The sequence below is a fragment of the Heliconius melpomene genome, chromosome 14 (genome assembly GCF_056956725.1).
Source record: "Heliconius melpomene rosina isolate 202511_hmr_F chromosome 14, ASM5695672v1, whole genome shotgun sequence".
NCBI lineage: Eukaryota > Metazoa > Arthropoda > Insecta > Lepidoptera > Nymphalidae > Heliconius > Heliconius melpomene.
Genome location: NC_140402.1, coordinates 4,024,982 through 4,052,925, shown reverse-complemented (window position 1 = coordinate 4,052,925; position 27,944 = coordinate 4,024,982). Strand labels below are relative to the sequence as shown.

Below are 27,944 nucleotides of genomic sequence, written 5' to 3'. Positions count from 1 at the left end.
AAGAAACGCTTTTATAATAATCATTGTTATCGAAAGCTTAATCTTTACATGCACTTAAGAGCTTATCTAGATTGTTCGTAGATAGTGCGCCCGAGATACGGTTTCCTGATTACTCTCTAACTTAACAAATAACGTTAACAATATATATATATATATATATAAATATAATTTTATTTTTTTTTATTTTCACCTTCACGCTGTATCCCGCATACAGCAGAGTAGGCAAACGTGAGCATAGTATTTAGACACTCTGTTCCCCACTTTCCGATATTTTCGAGGTATTGTCTGTTGAGAGGCGGAAGTAAACGCCAGGCTTTTGCCTTGGTGCCAGAGCTGAAAATATTAATCAGTAACAATTCATTCCTTCGAGTAGGCATCGAACTCACAACCTTCATGTCCTACACCCTTCTACCCCTGCATCACGACAGCATCTCTAGTATATTTAATATTTATTCCTAGTAATATATAGAATATAACCAATTCGTAGAAAAGACCTCTCATAAGTTCTAATTTCCAACAAGATTGGCAAAGCTTTTTGATATGAAAGACCAAATCTTCAACGTTGCATTTAATACATTCAATATTCATGTTATGCAGGTATTAGAATTCCAAATGGAACGGAATAATATTAAACATACTCCAACGAATTAGGTCGTCGTGGTACAGTGGCGCAACATCTGCTTGTAATTGTGAAGGTTGTAGATTCATATATTTAATTTATTTTCATTTCCCCGCTCTGACAGTCGAAGCCTTGTTTGGGTTTCGGCTCACAATATGCAATTTTTCGGAAATCGGTTGGAAAATAATGTTACAAAAGTGTAATTGATATTGGTAATAACACAAAGTACGGTGCTAAGATCCGCCATTCAACACTCAGTGTCTCGATAATAGAACGGAATTTTCAGTCTTAACACTAGGTTCCCTTTGCCTACCCTGATGAGTGCGGGATATAGGTCGAAGCTAAAAAAAATGTGCTTATTAGTAAATTGACTTATCAATTTTTTTAATATAGTACACAAAAAGTGTACAAAAAATTATTTATTAATATCAACTTATATTTTATAAAACTCACCAGATATCTATAGATAGCAAATGGCACATACTCCATCATCACGAACACGTCCGCTACCGCCAGCCATTTCAGAAGGCGATTGATAGGTGCCGCCGCCAGGTCTCGTCTTGTCAACACAGCGACGTTTAACGTATTGGCTAAGCTGCCGAAAAGGCATACCTGTACAAAACAAAAATTATTTACTTTATAATCGTTTTTTTATGTTTGTTTCCTCAGAATTTTGGACTAGGTGAACCGATTTTCATGAAACTTTTTTTATTTGAAAGCTGGTCTTTCCCTCAAGAGATTAGCGGATGGGTTCGAAGAGCTGAGTGGCGAGAATTGGGGAGGGCCTATGTCCAACAGTGGACAATCGATGGTTGTCGATGATGATGATGATGGTCCTTCCCGTGTATTTCTAATTTAATTGATCATTATCATAAATTGATTGTTCTAGTTCGGACAATGTTATCTATGAGAAAATAACAGTCTTAAATAAAATTAAAATTGTGCCAAAATTCGGCGGAAAGTAGGAATGAGTCATTTTGGGAATAGATTATGTTAACACTAGGTTCCCAAGTTCCTTCTGCTTACCCTGATTTTTATGAGATACAGGGTAAAGCTGAAAACTTTTGTTGTCTAAGTTCGTTATTTAAAAAAAATATATATAATTTAAATTAATGTTACAAAAACAGTTTGTATTTAAAATTTTGTACAAAAAAATTACGCAAATTTACTTTTTTCTAATTTACAAGTAATTAATTGATCAAATGTTTAAACTACTTATTAATTAATATTCTCTTAAAATAAAAAAAATAGTCTTATATTTTTCCATATATAGTACCTGAAACTGAAAACATGTTGACTTATTATTATAACAGTTTAAAATTTACATGTGTTTATTATTACAAAAGTTTAAATCGAAATTTCATATTATTACAGACATATTTAAATAGAATAGAATAGAAGCTATTATTGTTATGTTTAATGTAAATAACGAGTTATAATAATAACTTAAATACTAAAGTACAATAGAAGCCAGTCGTCGCTAAGGGGCAAAAAAAGTAACTGTAAGCGCAACAGGTTCGATTCCCACTCGAGCAAATGAAATATTTAATATTTCCAATTTCTTCCAGAATTCGGGGGAAAATGTTGAATGGAGTGTATTAACACTAAGTCTGGCTACCCAGCCGTGTGCGTGATACAGCGTGAAGCTAATAAAAATATATGTTATTCTACATCGCTGGACTACAGGCTTTTGTAAATATGCGAATATAATTAAAGGTAAAGTTTGTATAGTTGCTATGGATCCTATATCGATCTGGCTAGCTAATGGCTCGTGTAAACAACCTATTTAAATATTCGGTACTATTCTCATTACTCTCTTTGGCTATACCCAAAATTACTTGTTTATTTTCGCCATATTAAATATCTTTTATAAATATATATTACGTAACTATCTAATATAAAGGTACTTCTTTGAAATATATAATTTTTTAGGTGTGTGACTGTATCCACGCTGGCTGTGGGTTTGATTCCCACTAATAGAAATGTATTATTACTTATTAATATTTCCATTTCTCTGCTCTGGTAAAAAGGCCAAGCCAGGCGTTTAGTTCTGCCACTCAACAGAGAATGCCTCAAACACGCACCTCATACGCGGGATGAGGGGAACGGAGTTTCTTAGCACGAGGTTCCCTCTACCTACTTTACTGTGCGCGGATTTTATTTGATTTAATTTTAATAAAGTCAACGCCATCTTAATGTATTTGTGATATAGTGTACTAGCTTAAATGAACGTGGTTTGAGTTCAAATCCTACCCGAGGGAAAGATTTGACTGTTTTCTTTGTATCAGTTTTCATCAAGCATCAATAAAAAAAATTCAGAAATATTAATATTAAAGTAAATATAATGGATGGAAAGTATTCTCATGGACAACATTTACAACCAAAAAAACCTGGTACAGATAGTAAAATGGAATCACGTACGTATGTGAATCGAATCACGCGGTGCCATATTTATAGTCTAGTATCCAACGCGTCGTAGTGATTGTTTCACGATGTTTCACGGTGTTTCACAAAACATTAAATTTAAAGATCACATAAAAGTAACGAGAAATCTTACTGCGGAAATTATGGCTGTTACATTTTTCAGTCGGGTTTTACAGCTATGTTTAATTTACGAGAAGGTTATTGGAATATCAAACAACGCGGTGTAATGGCCACATAAAATATGAACTTGTACCTAACAGTGGAATATAATTATGGTTTTTTTTTATTTCTCATACAAGCACTGCTCAAAGGATTGGTTTAAATGAACCTAAGGCTGCCTATACTACTTCCTAGTGCCTTAACACTATGTTCCCTATTCCCAGTTCAAGTTAAGTGGCGATACTCAAAGCCGCTTTTTGGCTCCACACCTGAGCGAAGAAATGAAAATATTAATTATTAAATTTTCTCGAGTAGAAATCGAACCCACAATAACGAGATACGTTATCTCGTTTATAATCACACTTTGTGCCCATGTGCCATTACTGGCTTCTATTGTACTTTAAATAAAGATGGCGGAAAATGGGGAATGGAATGTCTTAACATTAGGTTCTCTCCGCCTACCCTACCGTGTGCAGAATACAGTATAAAGTTAAAGAAAAACATCACTAATTTTGGGCGTCAACTGACAAAAAAAGCTTCTCTTGTTTTAGAAAAACCGTAAACGGGGTCGATATTATTTCATATATTATGCAAATACGTTTATTTAGCTTGTCCTTCATCCAGTGCTGACGTACATACGTGGTTACGGTATCTCTATGCGTATTTATTATTATCCATACAGCCAAAACCATTAAAAACGCTTAAAACGTTCGGATTCACAATTTATTGCTAATGAATTGTGAACGCAAACGTCAATTAGGACCGTTTATGTTTGCCACTCGATCGTTTACTGATGGCCGATCTTTTTAATAATGTTTTTCCGTGTGTACCATTTCTATGTTTGATTGCTTTGGTAATTTAAGCTAAATATACATACGAGTATGTGTTTTATTTTTGGTGTTTTGTATCAAATGAAAATAAGTGATTTTTTACTCCGTCTCTCTCATTTCAACCCCAAGTTTTTACCAACAGGCATTAAGCGTGATATGTTAGAGAAATACGTCAAAACAAAATTCAAAGTTTCTCCAATGCCAAATTACCAAGACGTCATTGAATGGGCGTATCTGGAAAATATTTCTATAACCCCGTGCTATTAGAATATTTCGATTTTCAATTCATATAAGTAAATTGCAATTTTGCAATCATTAAATAAAAAAAAAACGACTTATTAATTATTATATCTTTTACTGATGTCTTTCCAAATATGGCTTACCAAAAATGTTAATAATTCCAGCTACGAGTACTTTCTAATACAACTTTCTAGCTCCATTTCCATAAAGTTCTACTTTGTTTTATTTTGATATATATTAAAATTATTCGTGGACACGGGTAAATATGAAAACATAAAATACACTCGACAGCTACAATAGCTAGTTTTTTGTCTTTTATTATTTTAAGCATTACAAAAGAACGCGTGAGACCAGTGCTTTTTATTATTTGTAATCTCTTTGGAATTGTTTTATTTCAGCTTATTTTTTATATATTTGGGCTATGATGTTCATTGTTATTATAGAGACAAAGAAGAACCTTATATGACTTTTTTGATGTCCATCAACGCAATCAAAAGACACGAGCATTTACAGGTCTAACCGTAAACTGCAATTTACAAGAAACTCAATGAAAACCTATAAGATACTTCCCGTGGACCTATAATTATAAAATTAGGCATGAAGACAAATTTCTTAATTTCTTACAAGACAATTTTATAATAAATAAGTGCTTAAATGCTTCGTTAATTTTAGATATATTTTAATTTAGATATTTAAGGCCAAGGCCACACTTTATGTAAACACTTACGTATATAGTACCTACATAAACATTAAACACTCCCCCGTGTGTAATTTGAACCCATTAATTACTGTCGGATATAACTATTCAAGTGCAAACCTGGACTAACTATGATAAACGGCGTAGATAGTTATAGCAAATATTTTCTTTTTGTATCTAATTTTTTATGATTTTTCTCTACAATTAATATAAATTATTTAATAAGAAGGATTTTTTTAAAAAAGTAATTAAATATATTATAGCATTTTTTTTTACATATTTCAATTATTTCTTTGAGATAACATAGAGTTGAAGGCAAATATCCCGTTCAATAACTTTTAAAATGATGTAGTATGCCACAAAATCTTTAACAATATGTCTATCCACGAAATAAGTAGATAGCTTTAGGTTTAAATTGTAATACGAATAGAAGAATATTATAATATATTTTCATAGGTTTCTCAAGAACATTAATCAAAAATCGCTAGAGGCTGTTTCAATTAAAAAAATCAAATAATTTAGAAAATTGTCACAAAATTATATTTTTATAAAAAGTAGAGCCAGTCTTGGCGTAGAGTAGTGCAGGCCTATGACTTTCCACATGACTGGTTGTGGGGGCCATTCCCACTTGAGGAAATAAAATATTTAATATTTTCATGCTTCGCTCTGGTCTCGAGGCAAAGAGCGGCGCTAAGATCCGCCATTCAACACGTAAATACGTAATGCCTCCATTGGGGGAAAAGTGGGGAGTGTCTTAACACTAGGCAATAAGTAAGCTCAATATTATTATATGCGTAAATTCAATAGTAATTATACCAACAACTTACAATTAAACTGACATATCCATGTATGCTGTTATATGCCAGAACAACATCTCGTATGCTGCCGTCACAATAATTACATATTGGTTCAGTAGGCTTACTAAGATTGAGCTTAGAACGCCAGCCATCCACCAGCTTTACCAATGTTCCAAAATCTATAGCATCGTGGGTGCTCTTAGTAGATTTCTCCTTCAAAGCTGTCAGAAACTTGGACAGGTCCACACTCTTGTTTTCATTCGATTCCTCTGTAGCTAGAAGCATTTCTTCGAATAAATTTGATAATGTCTGCGTTATATTCGACGTTCCATTTTCTTCAAAGGCCATCGTTGCTCTCTTTGAAATTTATTTCATATACATGCCACTTTTATAATAGTTTGAGGTTTCCTGAGATTCCTGTAACAAGTTTGGAAAATTTTAACAAATATGAAATTATTAAATATTGAAGGAAAATTATAATACAAAAGTTATAATGAACAAGTTGGAGAGGCCTATGTCCAGCAGTGGACGAGGACAGGCTGATGATGATGATGATGATGATGATGAATGAACAAAGCTAGTTAGAGGCGAACCGTGGTACAGAGGCACAAGTGTGCATTGTGTTTGTGTGTGTGTGTGTGTCCACTCGGGGAAAATGAAATATTACATATAGCGTTCCACGACTAAACACGCATTGTCTCCAGAATTCGGCGGGAAGGGGGAAATGGACAACCTTTAAGAACACCTAGGTTACCAGGTTCGTTTTGCATACCTTATCCATTGACTTTTGAGTGGCGAAACTCAACGCCGCGATATAGCTATACGTTTTAAATAAATGGAATATATAGAAAAAAAATAATAATAATATTTGACTTACATAAAATACATTAATTTTCCAAATCAACGGCTCATAAAATATAATATCACAAGCTGATAGCGCGAAGAATTATAAAGACTTATTTATGAATATAATGCGAAATGATAAAAAAGAAAATGTGGAAAAATATTCCATAAAGGAAAATTGTGAAAATGAATTCAAAAATTACTTTTTTTTATCTGTTATAATACACAATAATATAATTATTTAATTACGAGTACTACAATGTTAGCATTTTCCATTTCTATTATATTTTCTTTGTAGTAAACTAAGTCGTTTTTGTATATAGTTAGTCATTATTTTTAAGCTTTATGTTATATCTCATACTAGCGGACGCGCGCAGCTTCGCTTGCGTAATTAGGGGTGAATTCTAAAAGAAACATGAAACATGCGTTCAATGAAATATTTTTAAGAGTCTAAATTTCAAATTTTATAAAAATCGGTGGCGTTTTAAAGATTTTTCTAAACAAACTTTCAACCCCTTATTTGCACCCTTAGGGGGTGAATTCTAGAAAACCATGAAACACATGTTCAATTAAATATTTTTAAGAGTCTAAATTTCAAATTTTATAAAAATCGGTGGCGATTTAAGAATTTTTCCATACAAACTTTCAACCCCTTATTTGCACCCTTATGGAAATAGTTCTAGAAAACCATGAAACACGTGTTCAAATAAATACTTTAAGAGTCTGAATTTCAAATTTTGTAAGAATCGGTGCCGATTTAATTTTTTTTCCATACTAACTTTCGACCCCTATTTCACCCCTTTAGGGTTAAAATTTTTCAAAATCCCTTCTTAGTGGATGTCCAGATTACGAAAGTAAACATCTGTCCAAATTTCACGTTTCTTCCATCAGCGGTTACGGCTGTGCGTGCGTCTTACCTCAGTCAGTGAGGACAAGTCCTTTTATAAATATAGATATGGGCAAGACTTAGATCAATACTCTCCGATCTCTCCAATTATCAAGACTCTCCGTTCCGAGCTTGGAGCCAAATTTCTAGAAATTAATTTGATGAATTTGACAAAATAATACAAATATAAATCTTTCCCTGAATTGAGATTGAACTCACAACCATGGCGTTTACTGTAAGACGTCCTCATATTATACTATCTAATTTTTTTGGTAAAATAAAATATGTCTTAGAAAAAGATATTTCATTAGCTAAAATAATTTATAACATACTTAAATAACCTTTGAAATTAGGCGTTGTTAACTTTGCATATTATATATGGAATTTAAAAAATGGAATTAAATTTACCATGCGGAGTTAGCAAAATTTCTAGCAACGAATTAGCAAAATTTCTTATTACTTTACCGACTACGCGAAACGTAATTTCGAATAAAATTTCCATTGGCTTCAACTTCAACTTCAACTTCAAGATCAAAAAGCAAGTTAGAAACTATGTTGAAATCGTTATGAAAGATGGCCTATTTGAAAAATATTCACGTGGTTTACGATTGTTTGTTGTTTTTACTGTTGTTAAGGTTATAAGCAATGTCTATAAAAGAAATTCAAGATCTGAAACATCTGATGAAGAACTCGAATAATTCAACTAAAGTATAATGAAATACTGTTAGTAAAAGTTGATTATCTGATGAAAGACTATAGTAGATGAACTTGTGTTTCAAGAAATGAGAAGAAGCACATAAGAAAAAGATTCTTATTGTGGTATCTGGTATAGGGTAAAAAAAATTAGGCTTAAAAGAAGAATATACGCCGTCGTGAAAAACAAAAGCTCCAGAAAAACAAAGTTACGCATTAAGTTACGCCACACAAAAAAAAGCAATTATATTTTAGCTCTAAATTTTAATAATAATAAAAGGAAATAATATAAAAATATTATATAGTATATCGTCCACGCAAGCAAAAGTGCAGATAGTAAGAGAAAAAAATATAAAAATATTTTCATATCAGGATGTATGTTTGTTCTATTTCGATATAAAACTCCTAAATCAAATGAAATGGCTATTGGCCTAACTAATAAAGTTTAGATTTATGCATAGATTTCTTTTGAAATATAAATAAATATATAAATAACTTAATAAATAAAACATGACAGGATTACTGTCCAATAGTTGACTTGAAAGGCTAGATCTCTGTAGGATATCAAAATTTACATTTTACTATTACAATGTTGTGCCTTACACAGCTGTATTGGGAGAGTTAGTAAATATAGTGTTTATATTTACTTTAAAAAATATGGGAAACCTAGTGTTAAAACATTCCATTTCCCATTTTCCGCCGAATTCCGAATTTACTTTGTTGTTAGTTTTTTTTTGGAAATTCTTAATTTTATTTTAACGCAATATATAAATATACTAGCGGCCCGCTCGCGGTTTCACACGCGTGAACTATGTTATTAATAACTTCTATCTCCATGGCTACGTCCTAGTGACGTCTATGCAAAATTTGAGACTCCTAGCATCTGTGGTAACGAAGTTTCATACAAACTTTCGACCCCAAAAACAACCCCTTACGTCCTATAAGTAACTGCTATGCAAAATTTGAGATTCCTAGCACATGTAGTTTCTGAGATTTCGTGATGAGTGAGTGACCTTTCGATTTTATATATATAGATAAGGAAAATCAGTCTAAGTTACAGCTAGTTGTAGCGCAGAGGTACAAGCGGTGACTGTAAGCGCAATAGGTTGTAAGTTCGATTCCCATTGGAAGAAATGAAAACTTTAACAGTTTACAAGCAATGCCTCCAGAACTCGTCGGACCGTGAGGCGGGAGTGGCAATGGTTCCCAGGTTCTCTCTGCCTACTCTGCTATGTGTGGGATAAAAGCGGCAGAAATAAAGAAAATCTCTGTCATACTTACCATTATTAGGTTGTATTAAACGCCTTCTTTTCTATAAGCAATTTGATATGAACATGTGCAAAAACATTATTAGGTTACTTAAATATTAAATGCTCCAAACATTGAAAGATTTGGGTAATTTTATAGGAAAAATGCTTGAATATTTCACAAGAAATGTGCTCGAAAACAAGTATGCCGTCGTATGACAACGCTTATGTAACCTAAATACGTCAACAGATGCCAAGAGAAATAAATTTCTTTATACTTGTTGTGTCTTTATAAAAATATGTTTTTTCCTTTTAACTTCAGTCTGTAGTATAGCAGAATATAGCAGATATAGCAGAATAGGCATACACAATTTAAGAATTATAACATTTTTATATATAATCACATATAATCATTTTCTTTTGGTGGGACTGGTTGTGGGTTCGATTTCCACTCGAAGAGTTGAAATATTTAATATTTAAATTTCTTCGCTCTGGCATCGAGGCAAAGCGTGGCGTTGAGTTCCGCCACTCAGCAATTTTTGTAAAGTATAAACAAAATGTAGTCAAGGATCTAGCAATATTCTTTTAAGTCGTCATAATACCCACTTCTTGTTGGCGATGGGAGACTAATTGAAAATATGAGCTTCTAAGCTAACAGCCATTAGCTAATAACTATACTATATAGCTTAAGATTGTAAAATAAATAAAGATATAATTTTAAGCGACTAAAAATATTATATAGATATTTCTTGATAAATTGTACTTCAACGTTATCTAAATAAATTACAATTTAAAACAATATTTTAGTTATTATACAAGGGTCATAAAATTTAATTAACTCGACATAAATACCAATATATTAATTATATGTAATTATATATTTATTATATGTTACGATTAAGATGTAGCCTAAGAAAGTAGACTCATCTGTTAATGAAAGTCGCACCTTAACGCGATTAATGGTTCTAGAGATAGCTTTCTACAAAATATGGCGAAAATATATCTACACTACAAAAATTACAAATGGAGGCAAGGCCTGGCGCAAACACAAGCGTGTGACTGTAAACGACAGGTTGTGGGTTCATAGCATGGCGTTAAGTTACGCCACAACAACAATCAACAATCAATGCCTCCAGAATTTAGTGGAAAATGGAGAGCAGAGTGTATTAACACTAGGCTATCTCTGCCAAACCTGCTACATGCGGGATACAGCGTGAATTAAAACAAAGGAAAAGCTCTTATTAAGTAAATTGCTACTGACTAGAATTGTCTGTATAATATGTCTAGAATACAGACAAAAGAAGCCGTAAAGTATTAAAGCTTCATTCTTAAGTGGAAATCCAAACTTATTTCTTTATTATAACAAAGATTTTTAAACTTATTTCTTTTTATTTATTTCTTTGGTCTACCCTATATTTAGTACGCTTATATAAACAGAATTTGTTCAGTAAATTTGCTGTAAGCTTCGTTTGGTTCTTTTGTTTGTTTATAGGATTGGAGAAAATCTAAACATTTTTCTTTATTGATTAAACATGTGAAAACGTTTTCATCTGTACAACTCAAATTATTAAAGATATAAATTTTCATTTTTTGTGAATTTCTTGCATTCCATTCATAGCTTTCTAACCGATCTCGAGGCATTGTGTGTTAACTGGCTTAAAAAAAAAATATTATCTATATATATATAAAATCGAAAGGTCACTCACTCATCACGAAATCTCAGAAACTACATGTGCTAGGAATCTGAAATTTGCATAGGAGTTACTTATAGGACGTAGGTGCTCGCTAAGACTAATAGGAATTTTCAATATTCGACTTCTAAGGGGTTGTTTTTGGGGTTGAAAGTTTGTATGAAACTTCGTTACTACAAATGCTAGGAGTCTCAAATTTTACATGGACGTCACTTATAAGACGTAGGTGCTCATGGAGATAGAAATGAATAATAACTTAGTTCACACAGGTGAAGCCGCGGGCGGGCCGCTAGTCTATTATGTATGTGCTTTTAGTTATTCATAAAAATAAATACGTCTTGTATACTTCTATAGCTTCTTTGAAACACGCTTATAAAAGGCTATATAACAGCCAATTGGAATATCCTCTTTCATTAAATAAAATTCTTCATCATTTTTTTTCAACTCTAGAATATCAATGAACTGCTTTTAGATTCTATTCAGTTGAATTTGTAATCAGCAAATGAGCTTTTTGGGTTCAGAAATTTTGTTAAGTTAGAATACTTCTTAGAAAATATAAGTATAATATATAAATATTTGAAAGTTTATGGTATTTAAAATTTCACAATTTATTTGATAAAGCATGAATTCAATTGGAGATCAAGAAAAAATTGCCAATATTATTTAGTTTAATAAAATATGTGTAAAAAACTGTTTGTAAAATATTATTATCAACGAAATATTGATCTCTGAAAAGCTCCACCACGAAATATTTCTAGAATTACTATATATGCATTTGTATAATAAAAAATCATATATATCTGCTTCGCATTCTATCCCGCATATAGCAGGATAGACAGAGGGAACCTAGTGTCAAGATATTCCGTTCGCCCGTTTCGTTTTTTTCCAGGCATTGCGTGTTGAGTGGCCGAACTCAACGCAGGGCAAGAGCCTAGAGAGAACAAATGAAAATATTAAGAAATAATAATGTATTCTCTCGAGTGGGAATCGAACCCACAACCGTCGCGTTACAGTTACATCCTGCCTGTTTAGTAAGAGGGGTGGGCCCCTGAGCCACGAGGACCTCTTATTATGTAATAGCAATACAAAACAAAACAAATTCTACTCTAAATACAATGTATATTTTTAATTACAAAAAATACAAAATAAAGAGATTTTCCTAAGCTTTGTTATAATATAAGATGGCTTAAGGCAATACAGAAGTAAATTATGTATAAGCAGTAAACGTACATTTTCCTTTAATTTTCTAAGAATAATAATTGTGGTAAGATTATTATCATAGTTGATACTATCGTAAGGTAGTGAATTTTAATCTTTGGCAAAAATGTTTACGTGCACCAGGATAGGCAGGCAGACAGGAACCTAGAGTTAAGACACTCCATTCTTCTCTTTCCGCCCAATTTTTGATACATTGCTTGTTGCCCAGCATAGGCTGGAGTACATAGCCTGCAGGAGCCCGGACTCGAGCACTATCCTTATAGGTCCTGAGCCAGACCCTGGCAATAGCCGGGATAATGCCAGGAGGAAGAAGAAGAGTAAGATAAACAGATAGAACTTAGTGTTAAAATACTCTGTTGCCCTTTTACACTCGAATTCGACACATTACGTATTGAATAGTGAGATATAACTTCGGAAAAGTCACTCAGCTCAGGAAAATGGAGATTAATTTAATGGAATTTTAAACAAAGAAATTATAAAAAATATTAAACTACTCGATTTTAAGAAGACAACCTTCAAAGTTGTATTACTTTTAAAAAAACAAAATCAAAGTTTTTCTATCGAAATCAAAGTGATTATTACCAAGATGTTATGAGGCGAACATAAAAATTGATTTTTCACTTATCTGAAGCTTTATTAATACAATATAAGCTGTTTAGTGTTATATTTATGGTCTTTATATTTTTTTTATTTTACAATCTTTCACTTTACAATCTCTATATTTTTAGGGTTCCCTACCTCGAAATGAAAAACGTAACTTTTATAGGATTTCTTTGTTGTCAGTTTGTCCTTGTGTCAAGGCACAATAAAAACTTATCATCATCATTATCAGCCTGTCCTCGTCCACTGCTGGACATAGGCCTCTCCAAAACTTATGCATCTTTGTAATCTTTTTACATTTTGTATGAATATTGCCTATAGAGTAAGTTCCGCGGTCCAACAGTTATGAAATTTGGCACGACGCGACGGCGACGTGAGAGCTTACAACACAAGGGAAGGAAAAAATCCAAATAGTGAAAATTTATAGGTATTTCATAGAAAAAAAAAAACATTAGAAATTTATATTTGTAGTTCATTACAAAATTTATGCACATTTTTAAAACTTAACTTTTATAAGTTGTACTTCCCGTTCACTTACAATCCTGGAATTGATACGGAATCCTCGATTAGCGAGTCTCGCTCGCACTTAACCAGATTTTTTCCTATCGATTAGATTTACATTTTAGCGCTTGTCCTTTTATGTCCTTTATTTTGTCTTAGGCCAACAATGTAAATATAGATATAAATTGTTAATGTCTCTAGTGATTAATTAAACTGTCATAATAAAGATAGCGGCCCTTAATGGATTACTCATAAATTGTAGTGAAGACGCTTTTCAAATAGGTTCTATCACTACGAAAGGTGAGATGTTGCATTGGAACGTTTATGTAGAATATATTTTGCCTTTTGACGTTTTCTTTTTATGGTTTTTTTTATTATTATTTATTCATCTCGAGATTGCGCGGTGGTATCAAGCTGAAATTAATATCAATTATTTAGGTCTATGGTCCCTTGAAGCGCAAAAAAAATTAAGCTTTTGAATCTACGCAATCAAAACATACGAGCATTTATGCATCGATTATGGGTTTTTATCTATAAGGTACTTCCCGTAGACCTACAGATATGAAAATTAGTATAAAGTGAAAATACAAATTATTAGTAATGTAATAAATACTTCAATCAAAGTATAGTATTTTTGCAAAAATAGTTAAGTAGGTACTTTTAATGTTTTATTTGAAATTAGATGAACTTTGGACAACGATAATAAACGTCTCATAAACAAGAACATAATGGAGAGGCTTTGTTGGTGAATTATGTCCTAGTTACAGACTATATTATATATTATATATATTATATATATCATATATATTATATATATTAATTATGAAAATTGAAAAATTTAAAATTATTTGCATATTTTTCATTAACATTTCATTAGTATGTTTGTTAGTTTTAGAATTTTCATTAGTATGAATATTTATTTTTATTAATTCTATAAAAATCATACATACATATACATATACCAATGCTAAATTTTCTCGTTTTTTATTATAAATTAAATGTAAAATACATTTAATTAATATTCCTAGCCTGTTATTAAACATTCTCAATAACCTAAGTTTTTTACTTTATTGAGAAAATAAGGACACTTCCATTTAGTAAGTCGAATACCAGATACATTTCAAGAACAATATAATAATTTAATATATTTATTTGACAAATATTTTAAAAAATGAAAAAAGCACGAAATAAAATTCCCATTATTTATATAACAGACTATAGCTCATACAATAGTCTAACTGTTTGTACTTAGCCTTAACATAAGTTCCGTGAAAGCTCTCGCTCTAATGGCTTCTGAGTGGATTCAATAGATGCTTAGAGAATTTATGATTAAACTTACTATGTACTTGGTATATATCAATATTGATGTAACTTATAATTGTATTAAAATATATTAAATATTCTGGTCTTAAATTCGATATTGTAGGTCTAAAGGGACTTAGTCAAAAATTAGATATATTATTAAAGTATTAACTACAAGAAGAAACCACTTGCTGTATAAAAATTATGTTTTTTATTAATTAACACTAAATTCCCCTGCCCACCCACCATAAACAGAAAAATAGTGTCCTTAAGATAAATGTGCCAGGAATAATCTCAGTACTGTCATCAGATGATGACTACAAGAAGAATATTGTGATGAAAATATGTTAATAAATGAAAAGGTGTTTTTATACGAGTCCACAAATAATTGAGAAATCGACGTATATACATAGAAAAATATGTAGTAAGCAAATCCTCCAAAAAGAAATCTTCGACTTTTTAAAAAAATATATATTAAAATTAAAAATAAACCAATAAATATAATATTACCAGCCTTATATACAAAATACATATATAAAATTATTTATATAGATTAGATTATAAAATATGGACGAACAAAAGCACTTCTATTTAGGCTCTAGATAAAACCCTTTAGTTTCATATTCAAGATTAGAGAATTTTAACACAAATTAATCTGAATATTTATACGTATTAGTTAAATCAAGCGGTATTATTTTGTTAATACCGTATTTAATTAACGAGCTATATTAAATTTTCATATAAGCCAAAATTTAATAGAAAATATATTTTATTACCTTCACTTTTTTTATCATTTTCACGCTGTATCCCGCACACAGCAGGGTAGGCAGAGGGAACATAGTGTTAAGACACTCCGTTCCCCACTTTCCACCGAATTCTGGAGGCATTGTGCGTTGAGTGACTCAACGCCGCGTTTACAGTTTCTATGTGATTACATGTCTCGAATAGAACATGTTAATATAATATTATAATATGAAGTTCTGAAACCTATGTTAACATATTCTGTTTGCGTTAGATTATGTCTGAAAAATTTTAGAATTACATAGTCCTATTCAAAGCGCCAAAGCCAAGCTTTCCAGAATTCGGCGGAAAATGGGGAAGGGAGATTTTTAAAACTAGGTTCCCCTTGCCTACCCTGTGTATGGGATACAGTGTGACGATAAAAAATATATTCCTTAATAAGAACAACGTCTAAAGTAGTTTATGTAGTACAATAACCGCTAAAATGTATCAAATGTGTACATACAAATATATTTAGTCAATTATCACTATTCTATTCTACAAGCCTCTAACTCTAATATATACTTGTTAGAAGATTTACGTTAATTCCTTTTTAACTAAATGTAATGTATGGAATATTTTGGACTAATAATAAATCTGATCGACTGACAGACAACGTAAAAGCAGAGATCAGAGATCTTGCAGAAATTAGGTTTTATATTTTATACTATTTGCAAGCTAAATTTTAAGAGAAAATTCGTAAACAAAATGTTTATATACATCTATATATATTTTATGTAATCGAACCTAACATTAATAATAAATACTTATATTCCTTCCAAATGGTAACCATATATATATACATCCGAAGTATTAGTAACATACACTGTCCATTTCGCTTACCTTTTTTCGAAGAAAAGAAAATACTAAATATTTTCATTACCTAGAGTGAGAATCGAACTCACACTGTCGCTCTTACAATCACTCTCTTTCACGCCTGCGCCACGACTGCCCTCATCATTTCTCAAACTTTATTTACAATAGTATACACAAATGTCCAATTACTAGAATAAAATAAAAATATCCTCTCCATACAATACAAACCAGTTATGATTGACATGACATTGTATTACCAAAGCTAATATAAAACCTTACATATGAACAATAGCCGTATATAGAAATAACATTTATTTTGTTATACAAAACTCCTAACTGTTATTTATCTGGAAAGCCTTTCTTCTTTTGTGGATTTGTTCTGACATTCAACCTTCATGTAGAAACTTTGAGAACTTGTGGTAAACAAGGGAACTAGTGTTTCTTAGATCTCTTACGTGATATGTATGGATTTACTTTATTGCTTCGTACGTATGTATGGTCGTCTATTAATACGTAATAATTTTGAAAATTATATTAACAATATTAATAATAATGGATTTATTTATTGGTTTTATTTAAAAAGCTTTTATTTATTGAATTAAAAATGTTTATCTTTAAAAATTAATGACAAATTTAAATATTTGAAATACAAATTATAGAAACATTTAAAAAAATGCTAATAAATATCATAAAATATATTGAATATAAAAAAATACAATATTTCTAAAACTAAAATATTCAAACTGAATATAAAAGCTTTGAAAGCTTTTTGAAACTTTTATTAATAATTAAATCTAAATTTACATACACATAATAACAATAATAACAATAAATATTTATACTCACATATTGATCTTCAGAACTTCAATCCTTCCATGTTATTTATACATAATTAATAAAAATAAACTTATATAAACAATACTAGCTAAAACGCTACGGGCGCTTCGTTCGCGTCGCCTGTCCGTGAACAACTGACGCTGTATTATATTGGACTAGCCGGTGATTTTTAACGTCGACTGAAATAATATTGGAAGATACGATATCCTCGTTTTTTCAGCTTCACGCTGTATCCCGCATGTAGCAGGATAGAGGGAACCTAGTGTTAATTTCGGGGGTATTGCATGTTGATGTGGAGGAACTCAAGGAAGCGTTTTGCCCCTGCGCTACGATTGGCGTCCATTATACTATTTTTTTTTAATATGTCATTCTTCTAATTCTTCCTTTGTGGGCAAGTTGCTTTGGATTCTTTTATGAACTGTGATATGTAAAGAGTACCTATATTAATTTTAATTTAATAATATATTAAATTATTTAAGCTTTATATTAAATCTTTATAATTATAATAAATATTGAAAACAAAATAAACCTCTTTTTGCTACTAATATGTACCGATAAAATAAAAAAAAACAATATTTTCTTATTTGTATTATTTTTATCTATAGTCTATAGTAATATAATAAAGCGGAAGAGTTTGTTTGTTTGTTTGTTTGTTTGTTTGTTTGTTCGTTCGTTCGTTCGTTCGTTCGTTTGTTTGAACGCTAAGATCTCTGGATCTACTGGTCCGATTTACTATGTTTTTGTTTTGTATGACAGCTGCATTCTTCAGAAGTGCTATAGGCTATATAATATTACATTACACATATATACTAATAAATTAAAATACTTTCTAATTTGACATGCAATTTATTCTGCCATGTTAATAACAACCATCGTTGCAAAGCAACGGTTTGCAAAGTTTCTTGGTTGTTTTAAGAAAACGTCACCCAAAATGAACTTATATTTTGATATTCATCGTTATAAAAATAAATATATTATATAATATTTAATAAATACTCTTAGGCGTAGCCGCGTCCGGGTCCACTAGTTTATTATATAATACTTGTTGTTTGTAATACGCACAATTTTGGCAAAGCACAGCTTGTTTATCCAAATTCGATGCTTGTAGGTTTTAGCTTCACCCGAGGGAATATGAATAATGTATGTAAATTAATAGAGTATATGTTTACCCGTTCTGATCAAATAGAACGCGTCGTCTGGTTCTTCCAGTCTCTAAATATATGTCCGTATGTGTGGAATATAATGACTCATACAAGCCTTCTGTGTCTTTTTTGTGATATTAAATATTTAAAAAAAAATCAGCTTCATGGTATATCCCGCACACATCACGGTAGGCAGAGGGAACCTAGTGTTAACGACACTCCGTTCCCCACTTTCTTCGAATTCCGGAGACATTGCGTGTTGAGTGGCAGAACTCAACGCCGTGACACCAAAGAAATAAATAAATATTTCACTTCTTCGAGTGGGGATCGAACCCACAACCGTCACGTTACAGTCACACCCATATACCGCTGCGCCACAGCGGCCTAAACTAACTAAATATTTAATATTAAATGAATAAATAAATATCATTAAAGCCTTTCAAATATAATTTAGCATAGATTGTGATAAAAGTACTTTTTAGATAACATATAAAAAATTGAAAGTACCAGGATTTGAACCCGCGCCTTTTGGAAACCGTCCAAGAGTCCTGACCACCTAAGCCATACGTTCTCATCTGGCTCAGTCGAATTTTTTACATGCTTGTTACAATTTATTAACAATTTAGTAACGCAAGCTACGAGTATTTATGCGAGCTATATATTAAATATATTTGGTAAGGGTTCCTTTTTTTCTTAAAAGTTACAGAACTCTAAAATACATATTTTCTTACTTACCTACGTAATGTACTTGGTTATAGAATAATATTTTAAGTATTTATTGTTGAACAATAATTTATAACATTATTCTTTATTCATTTTTTTTTTTTCAAATAAAAACATTAAGAGCAAAACGTTTCACAGCTTTTCCGCCGCTATTAAAAACTTTTGTTTCTTTTGCGAACTTTCATCGTCTCCTATACAAGAGATACAAAATAATTCGACATTTCTTTGTTTAAAATATATGAATAATGAGGCTTAATGAATTCTCGTTAAGTAAAATTTTCGTATACCATTCAAATTGGCCTCATTAAATGTAAATAAAGTAAATTTTCCGTATAATTCATATTGAAATGACGCCCATCGACCCGACAACTTACTTTGACACGTGTAAATTGACCTTTTACGCAATATATAGTAGCTTGTAAGTTTATATGTTTTGATATATTGACATTTTCATAAATTAAAAATTTATTTCTGTATAAGAATACAATTATTTCTTTATTGATTAATTGCTTACAGAAGTATAAATATAGAAATTATTACTGAGTGAAGATTCGACTTTAAATTTTTTATCCTGTTATTCCTCTCTGTTATTAGAGGTAGGCAGAGAGCTCGGAGCACCAATCTCTATCATTATCATCAAACTCTTCAAACCCAATGCCCTCCAGAGGATCTTTATGCTTTCAAAAGTCTTTCTTATTTTGCCATTCTTTCACCACTTTTACGTTGCCCAAATCACCTGAGTGCGTTCTTCTTCGTTTTCACCGTGACATCCTCATCCTCATTAGTACCGCCTATATGTTCTTTTATCACGAATTCGATCACCCGAACTGACAATTTTTATTAATTCTTTATCCAAATAAATAAAAACAACTGAAGAATTTACCTGGAAATTATTGTGTTAACAAATTCGTTATCTATATCGTTACTCATATTATATTTATTCGGGAGGATGAGTGAAAAATTTTATAGGTGCCTTCTTTCCACGAAGTGCAGTAAATATATATATGTAAGTATATATCTTCAAATATAATTTATTCATAAGTAAAATATACAAATAAAGTTAACGATTCCAGATGAAAGCTCTCAAAACCGATACGTACTCACCCAATATTTGATTTATATACAAACGAATAGTCATCGATTATATTTATTATTAATATAATATCTATTATTAATAAAGTTTATTAACCTACCAATATGGTAGGACATTAAAGGATTTACAAACTATGTATTGAATTTAGAACAATTGATCTAGTTACCGGTACTGTTGTAGAAAACGAGCTAACCACGTCATATTTCCACTTTTAATCTCTTCAGCAAAATTTTATCAGAATTTTACTGAACATATTCCATTGATTGAGGTCTACCCAAAGCTGGAGGACTTTGAGTGCACTCGTTTAACAATAGGTCGATTTTTATTGGACTCGCCTAATATAGTCGTAAAAGAATAATAATTTTTTATCTGATGACTTTGATAAGGTCTGGTTATATAAAGTAATTTGTATTGGTTTTTAGTTAAAGAAAATTTGTAAAAAACGTTTAATCTTTCTAATGATACCTACCCAATTCACTTGCACTGTTTCACATAATGACAAAAAGTGAGGGTTTAATGAATGTAATGGTTCTATTATCTTTCACAGAATTAATTAATTGTAGAATATTCATAAAAATTTTTTTTAAAAATTGTATTTTAAAGTATATAATTTCATTTAATTAATAGCATTTATGGAATTTCTCATCTACTAGGTAGAAATGCTATATATGCCATATTATGGAAATATTACATTGTAATAAAAATAATACAAAAATCAAATAATTATTTTATACGTACATTTAAAGATCTGTAATTAATTATATTGTCTCCTTTTCAATATTTTTCAAGAGTTCTCCGTTATGAAAAGAATCCTCCTTATTGAAGTCACTTAAAAATGCTTTTTAATAAAACATATAAAATTTTTACTAAAACAGAATTTGTCTCTTTTCAATTCAACGGCAAACAAAATGGACGCAAAACCTATTTTTTATTCGAGGGTCACCCACAAAGTTCTATGTTTATAGAATTTCTTTGTTGCAATGTTTATTTAGCCCTTTCACGCTTGCGGTCAACGGGATAGCGGTCCGAATCACTTATATGCGGTGAAGTGGTACGTGCGGGCAAAAACAAATACATATAGAGAATTGTTTATGAGAAAAGAATTGAAAATAAAAGGGATATCGTAGCCATTTTCTAACATAGTAAATATTAATGAATATGAAAGCTCTTTGCACAATCAACTGTCCACACTGTATCCCGCATGTAGCAGGATAGGCAGAGGAAGCCTACTTTCCGCCGAATACTGGAAAAATTGCGTGTTGATTGATGGTACTCAACGCTGCGGCTTGCCTCGTTATCAAAGCGAAGAATTAAAATTATTAATTCCCCAACCTGTCGTGTTTACAGACGCACGTTTTTAACAATCCGTCATTTGGTTATACAAATAAAATTTATTTTATAACCAATTCTAGACAGTTACATATTATATTGGTTATCTATATATATATAAAAGGACTTGTCCTCACTAACTGAGGTAAGACGCATGCACAGCCGTAACCGCTGTGCGTAGAAACATGAAATTTTGACAGATGTTTACTTTCGTAATCTGGACATCCACTAAGAAGGGATTTTGAAAAATTTTAACCCTAAAGGAGTGAAATAGGGGTTGAAAGTTTGTATGGAAAAATCTTTAAATCGCCACCGATTTTTATAAAATTTGAAATTTTATCTCTTAAAAATATTTCATTGAACACATGTTTTATGGTTTATTAGAATTCACCCCTAAATAAGCAAGCGAAGCTGCGCGCGTCCGCTAGTTACATATATAAATAGATAATGAAAATATATGCGTCAACCAAGAACAGAAAAATGTATGAAGACGAAAGATAATCTATCCCATCAAAAACATAAATGTAAAAAGAAAGCCAAGTTCTGTAATAAAACGTATGCTTTCAGCGATAAAAGAAGTGAGATGTAAATGTATGCCAAGTTCAATGGTCAGTCCTGAAATTTATTTTTAACAATATAAAATATTTTATAACAACTGAAAATGCCCATTCTTCTTACGACTTGGAGACTTCATTTATGTGTAATATCTGACTTGGCTAGTTTTCATATGAATTTACAATAGAATCTTAATAGAATAGAATAGAATTTGAATACATTCATTAATATCGATGTAAATTAATTTGAAAACTAGCCAAGTCAGATATTACACATAAATGAAGTCTCCAAGTTGTAAGAAGAATGGGCATTTTCAGTTGTTATAAAATATTTTATATTGTTAAAAATAAATTTCAGGACTGACCATTGAACTTGGCATACATTTACATCTCACTTCTTTTATCGCTGAAAGCATACGTTTTATTACAGAACTTGGCTTTCTTTTTACATTTATGTTTTTGATGGGATATCATTACTTTTTGTACAGAAATTATAAGTAGGAAGGTTCATAATGTTATCAAAATCAAAATATTCTTTATTCAATTTGGCCATTACAAGTACTTTTCCTATAGGAAGCTACTATAGCAAGAAACTCAAGAGTTGCTCTTTTTAAAACATAGTTTAGAGTAAGCGCTTCATAGGACATTTCTCTTCGCCGAATAAACCAAGTAGGACACCATTGTGATAATACACTTCTATCTTAATATTGTACAAATCTACTGCAGCCTTTGTTTCGGAAGTAGCTCCGTACGTAGTTAAGCAAAGCATGTCTTCTTTAGAAGAGTAAGGATTCCCGTTTCGAGCGCTAGTGTAGATACTTAAATCATTCCAGTTACGACATACGTACTCTACTATAGACTCGCGCAATTTATTAGTTTGTTGTATATCAATACGCTCAAACAAAGAATATGCAAAAGCATGGAAGAGACAGCTCCCATCGGGAGGCATTGGAACAATTCGGTGTAAGGTTCTTGTTTCACCCACAAGCAATTCTATTGAACGACTCATTGTTCAACATGTCTTGGAAAAAATATAAACAATAAGTTTATTAAGTGCTGACGGTACCAATCTGAATTGATATGATCCCAAGGTTAACTTCGTTCTCTGCTGTTTTCACAAGTGTTCCTAAAACCAGCAAAATCATGAAACCCAGGCCAAAAAAACCATTAAAATATGAGCGCCTTCGTACAATAAAATGTATCTAATATAATTAGGTATTTACTTTTTTTATTATAGTCAATAATATTATGTTTTATTACTCTTAAGATGATATTTAATTATATATGAATTTAGATTATATTTATCTATGAATCTCGACTATAGTTTTTATTTTGTTGATTAAATGACAGTTGTCAGATTATAAAGTAATTAATGTATGCTGCGTTTAGAAATCTGATAAATTTATTATTATTTTTTTCTAATTTTATTATTTTGTTGGAATAACTCAAAACGCAATGCCTCCAGAGTTCGATGGAAAGAGGGGAACTGAGTGTCTTAACACTAGGTTCCCTCTGTCTACCCCGCTATGTGTGGGATACACCGTAAAGCGGATTTATTTATTGGAACGAAGTTCCTTACGGCAGGCTTGGAAGGGATAGGGATTTCGCTGCGTGAACGAACTGAAAAAAATGTGATAGTAAAACCGTAAGAAAAATGTGTGGAATAAAACCGTTAAATGAGACGTGCGCAGGCACGACAGTCGCATACACAGACGAGTAATGTATAATACCTTTCTCTTTCTCCCTCTTTCTTTTTTTAGTTGATAATTAGAATTACGATGTTTTTTTATTCTAAGTAATTTATTATTTCCTAAAATACTGAATTTTCTAAATACTTTCTTGTACTTAAATAAAAACAAATCAGCAAAATTTAAGAGAAAAATCAAGAAAACCTACATAAAATTGAGCAGGACTTTTTTTGCAATTTGTGTCGATTCTACATTAGCCGAAGGACTCGTCGTTCGTCGAACTTCGTTCCTAACTGGTGTCCCACGACACCACATTTTGGTTTTTTTTATTATTTTGTTTAAGTAATTTTTAATTTTCTCTTTTTTTCTCTTATTTTTTTATTAACAATTACTTAAATTTTTACTGTTAATAATTACTTTATAATTACTTCTGTTAAGATAGCTGGTAGGCTGACAATGTTTCAAAATAAAAATCAAATCAGCTTCACTCTGTATCCCGCACACAGAAGAGTAGACAGAGAGAACCTAGTGTTAAAACACTCAGTAACTAGTAACCAGTAACCAGTCAGGTTTTACAGTCACACTTTATGCCCCTGTGCCACGACTGACCTTACAGATAGTATATTATTATTAAATTTTATATATATTTCTATCAATATAATTACTTTTTAAAAGCTTTTATTTATATTTATTTTTTAGTGTATTTTTTTCTGTTTTAGGATTCTGTACCTCGAAAGCAATAAAACAGAACCCTTATAGGACTTAGTACTTAAATATTGTAATAATAATTTGTTATAATAATTTGTTATTTGTTATCATTGTGCCGATAGTGGTTTCGGTTAACGGTTTAATAGCGAAAGCGAAATTTAAAGAGATGAAATAGCGGTTCAAAGTTTTTATGGAAAAAAATTTAAATCGGCACCGATTTTTATAAAATTTGAAATTTAGATTTTTAAAGGTATTTAATTGAACACGTGTTTCATCGTTTTCTAGAATTCTCCCCTCTTATTATTCCCCCCCTAGAGAGAACCTTTAGGGGTGCAAATATTCATAAATATTCATAAAATTTGAAATTCAGACTCTTAAACGTATATAATTAAATATATGTTGTATGGTTTTCTAGAATTCACCCCCTAAGGGTGCAAATAAGGGGTTGAAAGTTTATATGGAAAAATATTTAAAACGCCACCGATTATTATAAAATTTGAAATTTAGACTTAAAAATATTTCATTGAACACATGTTTTATGGGTTATTAAAATTCACCCTTAAATAGGCAAGCGAAGCTGCGCGCGTCCGCTAGTAATAAATAATAATGAAGGATGTTAATCCATTTATTATATTTTTATATTTTTACGTGAAGCCCTTGAAGTCCACATGATGACAGGTTTTCTCAGGACATAAATTAGAGTCATTTTCAGCTACAAATGGAGACATATCTTATCTTAAAATATACTTGAAAGCATCGTGTTGTTTGAGATGGCTTACGTAAGTAATAGTGAAGTTAGTCTACAAAACAAATAAAATATTTACTAACGTGTGACATAAATAAAAGCAAATATATATAAATAATGCATTGCTCTTATTTTGTTGGCAGGCGCTATGCCTAAAAATCAGTTATCATTAACTTTGATTGCTATGCTTTCATTACAGGTGCTATAAGTAAATGTTCCTAATTGAATCTATTTATTGAAAAATTATAAGAAAATATTTAAAAAATACTAGTTTCGGATTTTTCCCTTGACATACACCCAATTACTTAACCGGATGCTAAATTTCACCATTCTAGATCATCTGGAACTTGGTTAACATTAAGGTCTATAGGTCAGTCACCCCCCTAAAAATTTACGATTTTTGGACGTCATTATCTAAATAACTGTTTGAGCTGTGTTTATGAAATTTTATGCACGTATACAGGTAGGGGGTCTAAATATTTGAGCCAAATATGACAGCTTTAGGTGGAATAGTTTTTGAGTTACGAATAGGTAAAAAGTGGCTTCAAATGGTTCGTGTAAAATAACACACGGTGCTGCTCGCCAGTTCTGAAACCCAGAAACTTGGCACGCGCTCCGCGCGTTTTAAATTATTATTTACAGTATAAATAACTTGACAGCGGCTTGTATCTGCATTTCCTGTATTTTGCGGTCTTGTCAGAGATCTGAGTTAGTGAAGCATCACTTTACAACTAAACTCTGTACTTTGTGTCAATATCTCCGATTTATAGCTTTATTCAATAGTGGTATAATAAATAATGATATTCTAAGAAACTATTGGAAATATTAAATAATGTGGGAGAGGTAATGAATTAAAACAAGGCTTGAAATAATTATTAAACAACTAAAGGGAATTATCTAGCAGTCTAATAACAATATCCGACTCTAAAGAATTCATCGGGCATAGTGACGTTAGCGATCCTTTTCTTTCGGTCGCCGTTGACAGCCCATAAAGGTGCCAGCCAGTAATTAGAGTCGTCCTTATATATCCTTTATGGTCATCATTTCTAACAATATAGTAAATAGAAATTGAGGCCAGTCGTGGCGCAGGGACAAGTTGTGGGTTCAGCTTCCACTCGAAATGAAATATTCGCTTTGGTAACTGGTCACTTAACACGTAAAAGAAATTGCGGAACGGAAGTGTCTTAATGAAAACACACACTAGGCTTTCAAATTCCCGCTACCTACCCAGATATATGCGAGATACTGCGTGTAGCTTCACGCAAAAACAATAAAAAGATATATTCGAGGTAAATCGTTGCCAATATTATGTATAATTTTGTTTAAATATTAAAAATCTAGTCTCATGTCAATATAAAACAAAATGCAATAACAGAAGGGTCAAAGTAAATTATACTAGAGAAAAAATCTAATGCATAATAGTGAGAGAGGTCCCGAGGCGAAGATTCTTTACAAGTTCTTCAATATTGCTTTCAAATAACCTATCGGGTTCACACTTAATAAAAGAGGATAAGGACGCATATACTTATATACATATATTTACAACAAACATAATAAGTATAGAATTTCTAAAAAAAATTCTACATAAATCTATAAGGCCGTCGTGACCTATGCGACGGTAAAGGCGATGGTAGTAGGTTCAATTTAGGAAAATGAAAACATTAAAATCTAAAGTGCGGCGTTTAGTTCCGCCACTCAACACATAATGCCTTAAGAATTAGGCGGAGAATAGCGAACGGAGTGTCTTAAAGGGAAACAGAGTGTCTTGTAGGTTCCCAAGTACCTTCTGCCTGTATGTGCAGGATACAGCTTAAAAAAAGAAAAAATAAACATAAATTTTCACTTCTCAGGTCCATATCCAAATTCTAGGTTCCCTCTGTCTCCTCTATTATGTGCATTATACAGCGTAATGGTAAAAAAGAAATAAATTAATATTTAAAACTTTACCAGAGTGGTAGGGAATAATAACTCAAAAACAATATATTTCAGAACACCTCTTAAGAAAAGAGCTTTAAAAACTTGCTATTACTTTCTTATGATAATGAGGAAGGAAAACAAAAAAAAAACATATAAATATACTTTTACGAGCACGTTGAGGTACAGCAGCACGGCGTCTGACAATAAACGTGTTGGTTTTCGGGTTCGATTCTCATTCGGAGAATGAATAATTTTTTTTATTTAATTGTCTTGTATGTTGGAAAAAGCTAAAAATATTGTTTTTCTTTTTATACCCAGAGGAAATCTAATTATTATTTAAATTTTAAATCCTTCATAAATTTATCGATTATTTTAGATTTATAGCCTATTTTTTATACACGAAGCCCAAAAAACCGTATTGTATTTTTTTAATTTTTCTAATAACTAATTAATTTTCTTTATATATAAATAAAATTGTATTACGAGCACGAGTATGGACAACTTTAGTTTAACATCAAATTAATTGAAATAGCGGTAATTGAGTTTCAAGTATTAAGCTTCGTTTAGTTAACTGTTTTGTCAACTTGATGTCACATTTTATACATTAAATTAAAGGTTGCCTTTTAAAATCAAATAATGATTTTAAAATTAAATAATTAAATCAGCTTCACGCTGTATCACGCACACAGCAGGGTAGGCAGAGGGAACCTAGTGTTAAGACATTCCGTTCCCCATTTATGCGGAATTCTACAGGCATTGCGTGTTGAGTGGCAGGACTCAACGCCGCGCTTTGCCTCGACAGCAGAGCAAAGAAGTGGAAATATAAACGTTATTATATATCTATTATATTACGCTATTATAGTTC

At 31.3% G+C, this 27,944-nt stretch overlaps 1 protein-coding gene across 1 annotated transcript in view; it reads right to left on the bottom strand.

Annotated features, from left to right (window-relative positions):
* The window catches only part of LOC146532000 (G-protein coupled receptor dmsr-1-like), a 30,091-nt gene extending 12,780 nt beyond the window's left edge, over window positions 1–17,311 (bottom strand). The window contains exons 1-3 of the mRNA XM_085196963.1: window positions 17,190–17,311; window positions 5,797–6,183; window positions 1,073–1,231 (exon numbers count right to left, since the gene is read on the bottom strand). Coding sequence (XP_085053089.1) covers window positions 1,073–1,231; window positions 5,797–6,114 — 477 coding nt within the window. The 5' untranslated portion in view covers window positions 6,115–6,183; window positions 17,190–17,311. The remainder of the gene's footprint in view (window positions 1–1,072; window positions 1,232–5,796; window positions 6,184–17,189) is intronic.
* Window positions 17,312–27,944: the final 10,633 nt, after the last annotated feature.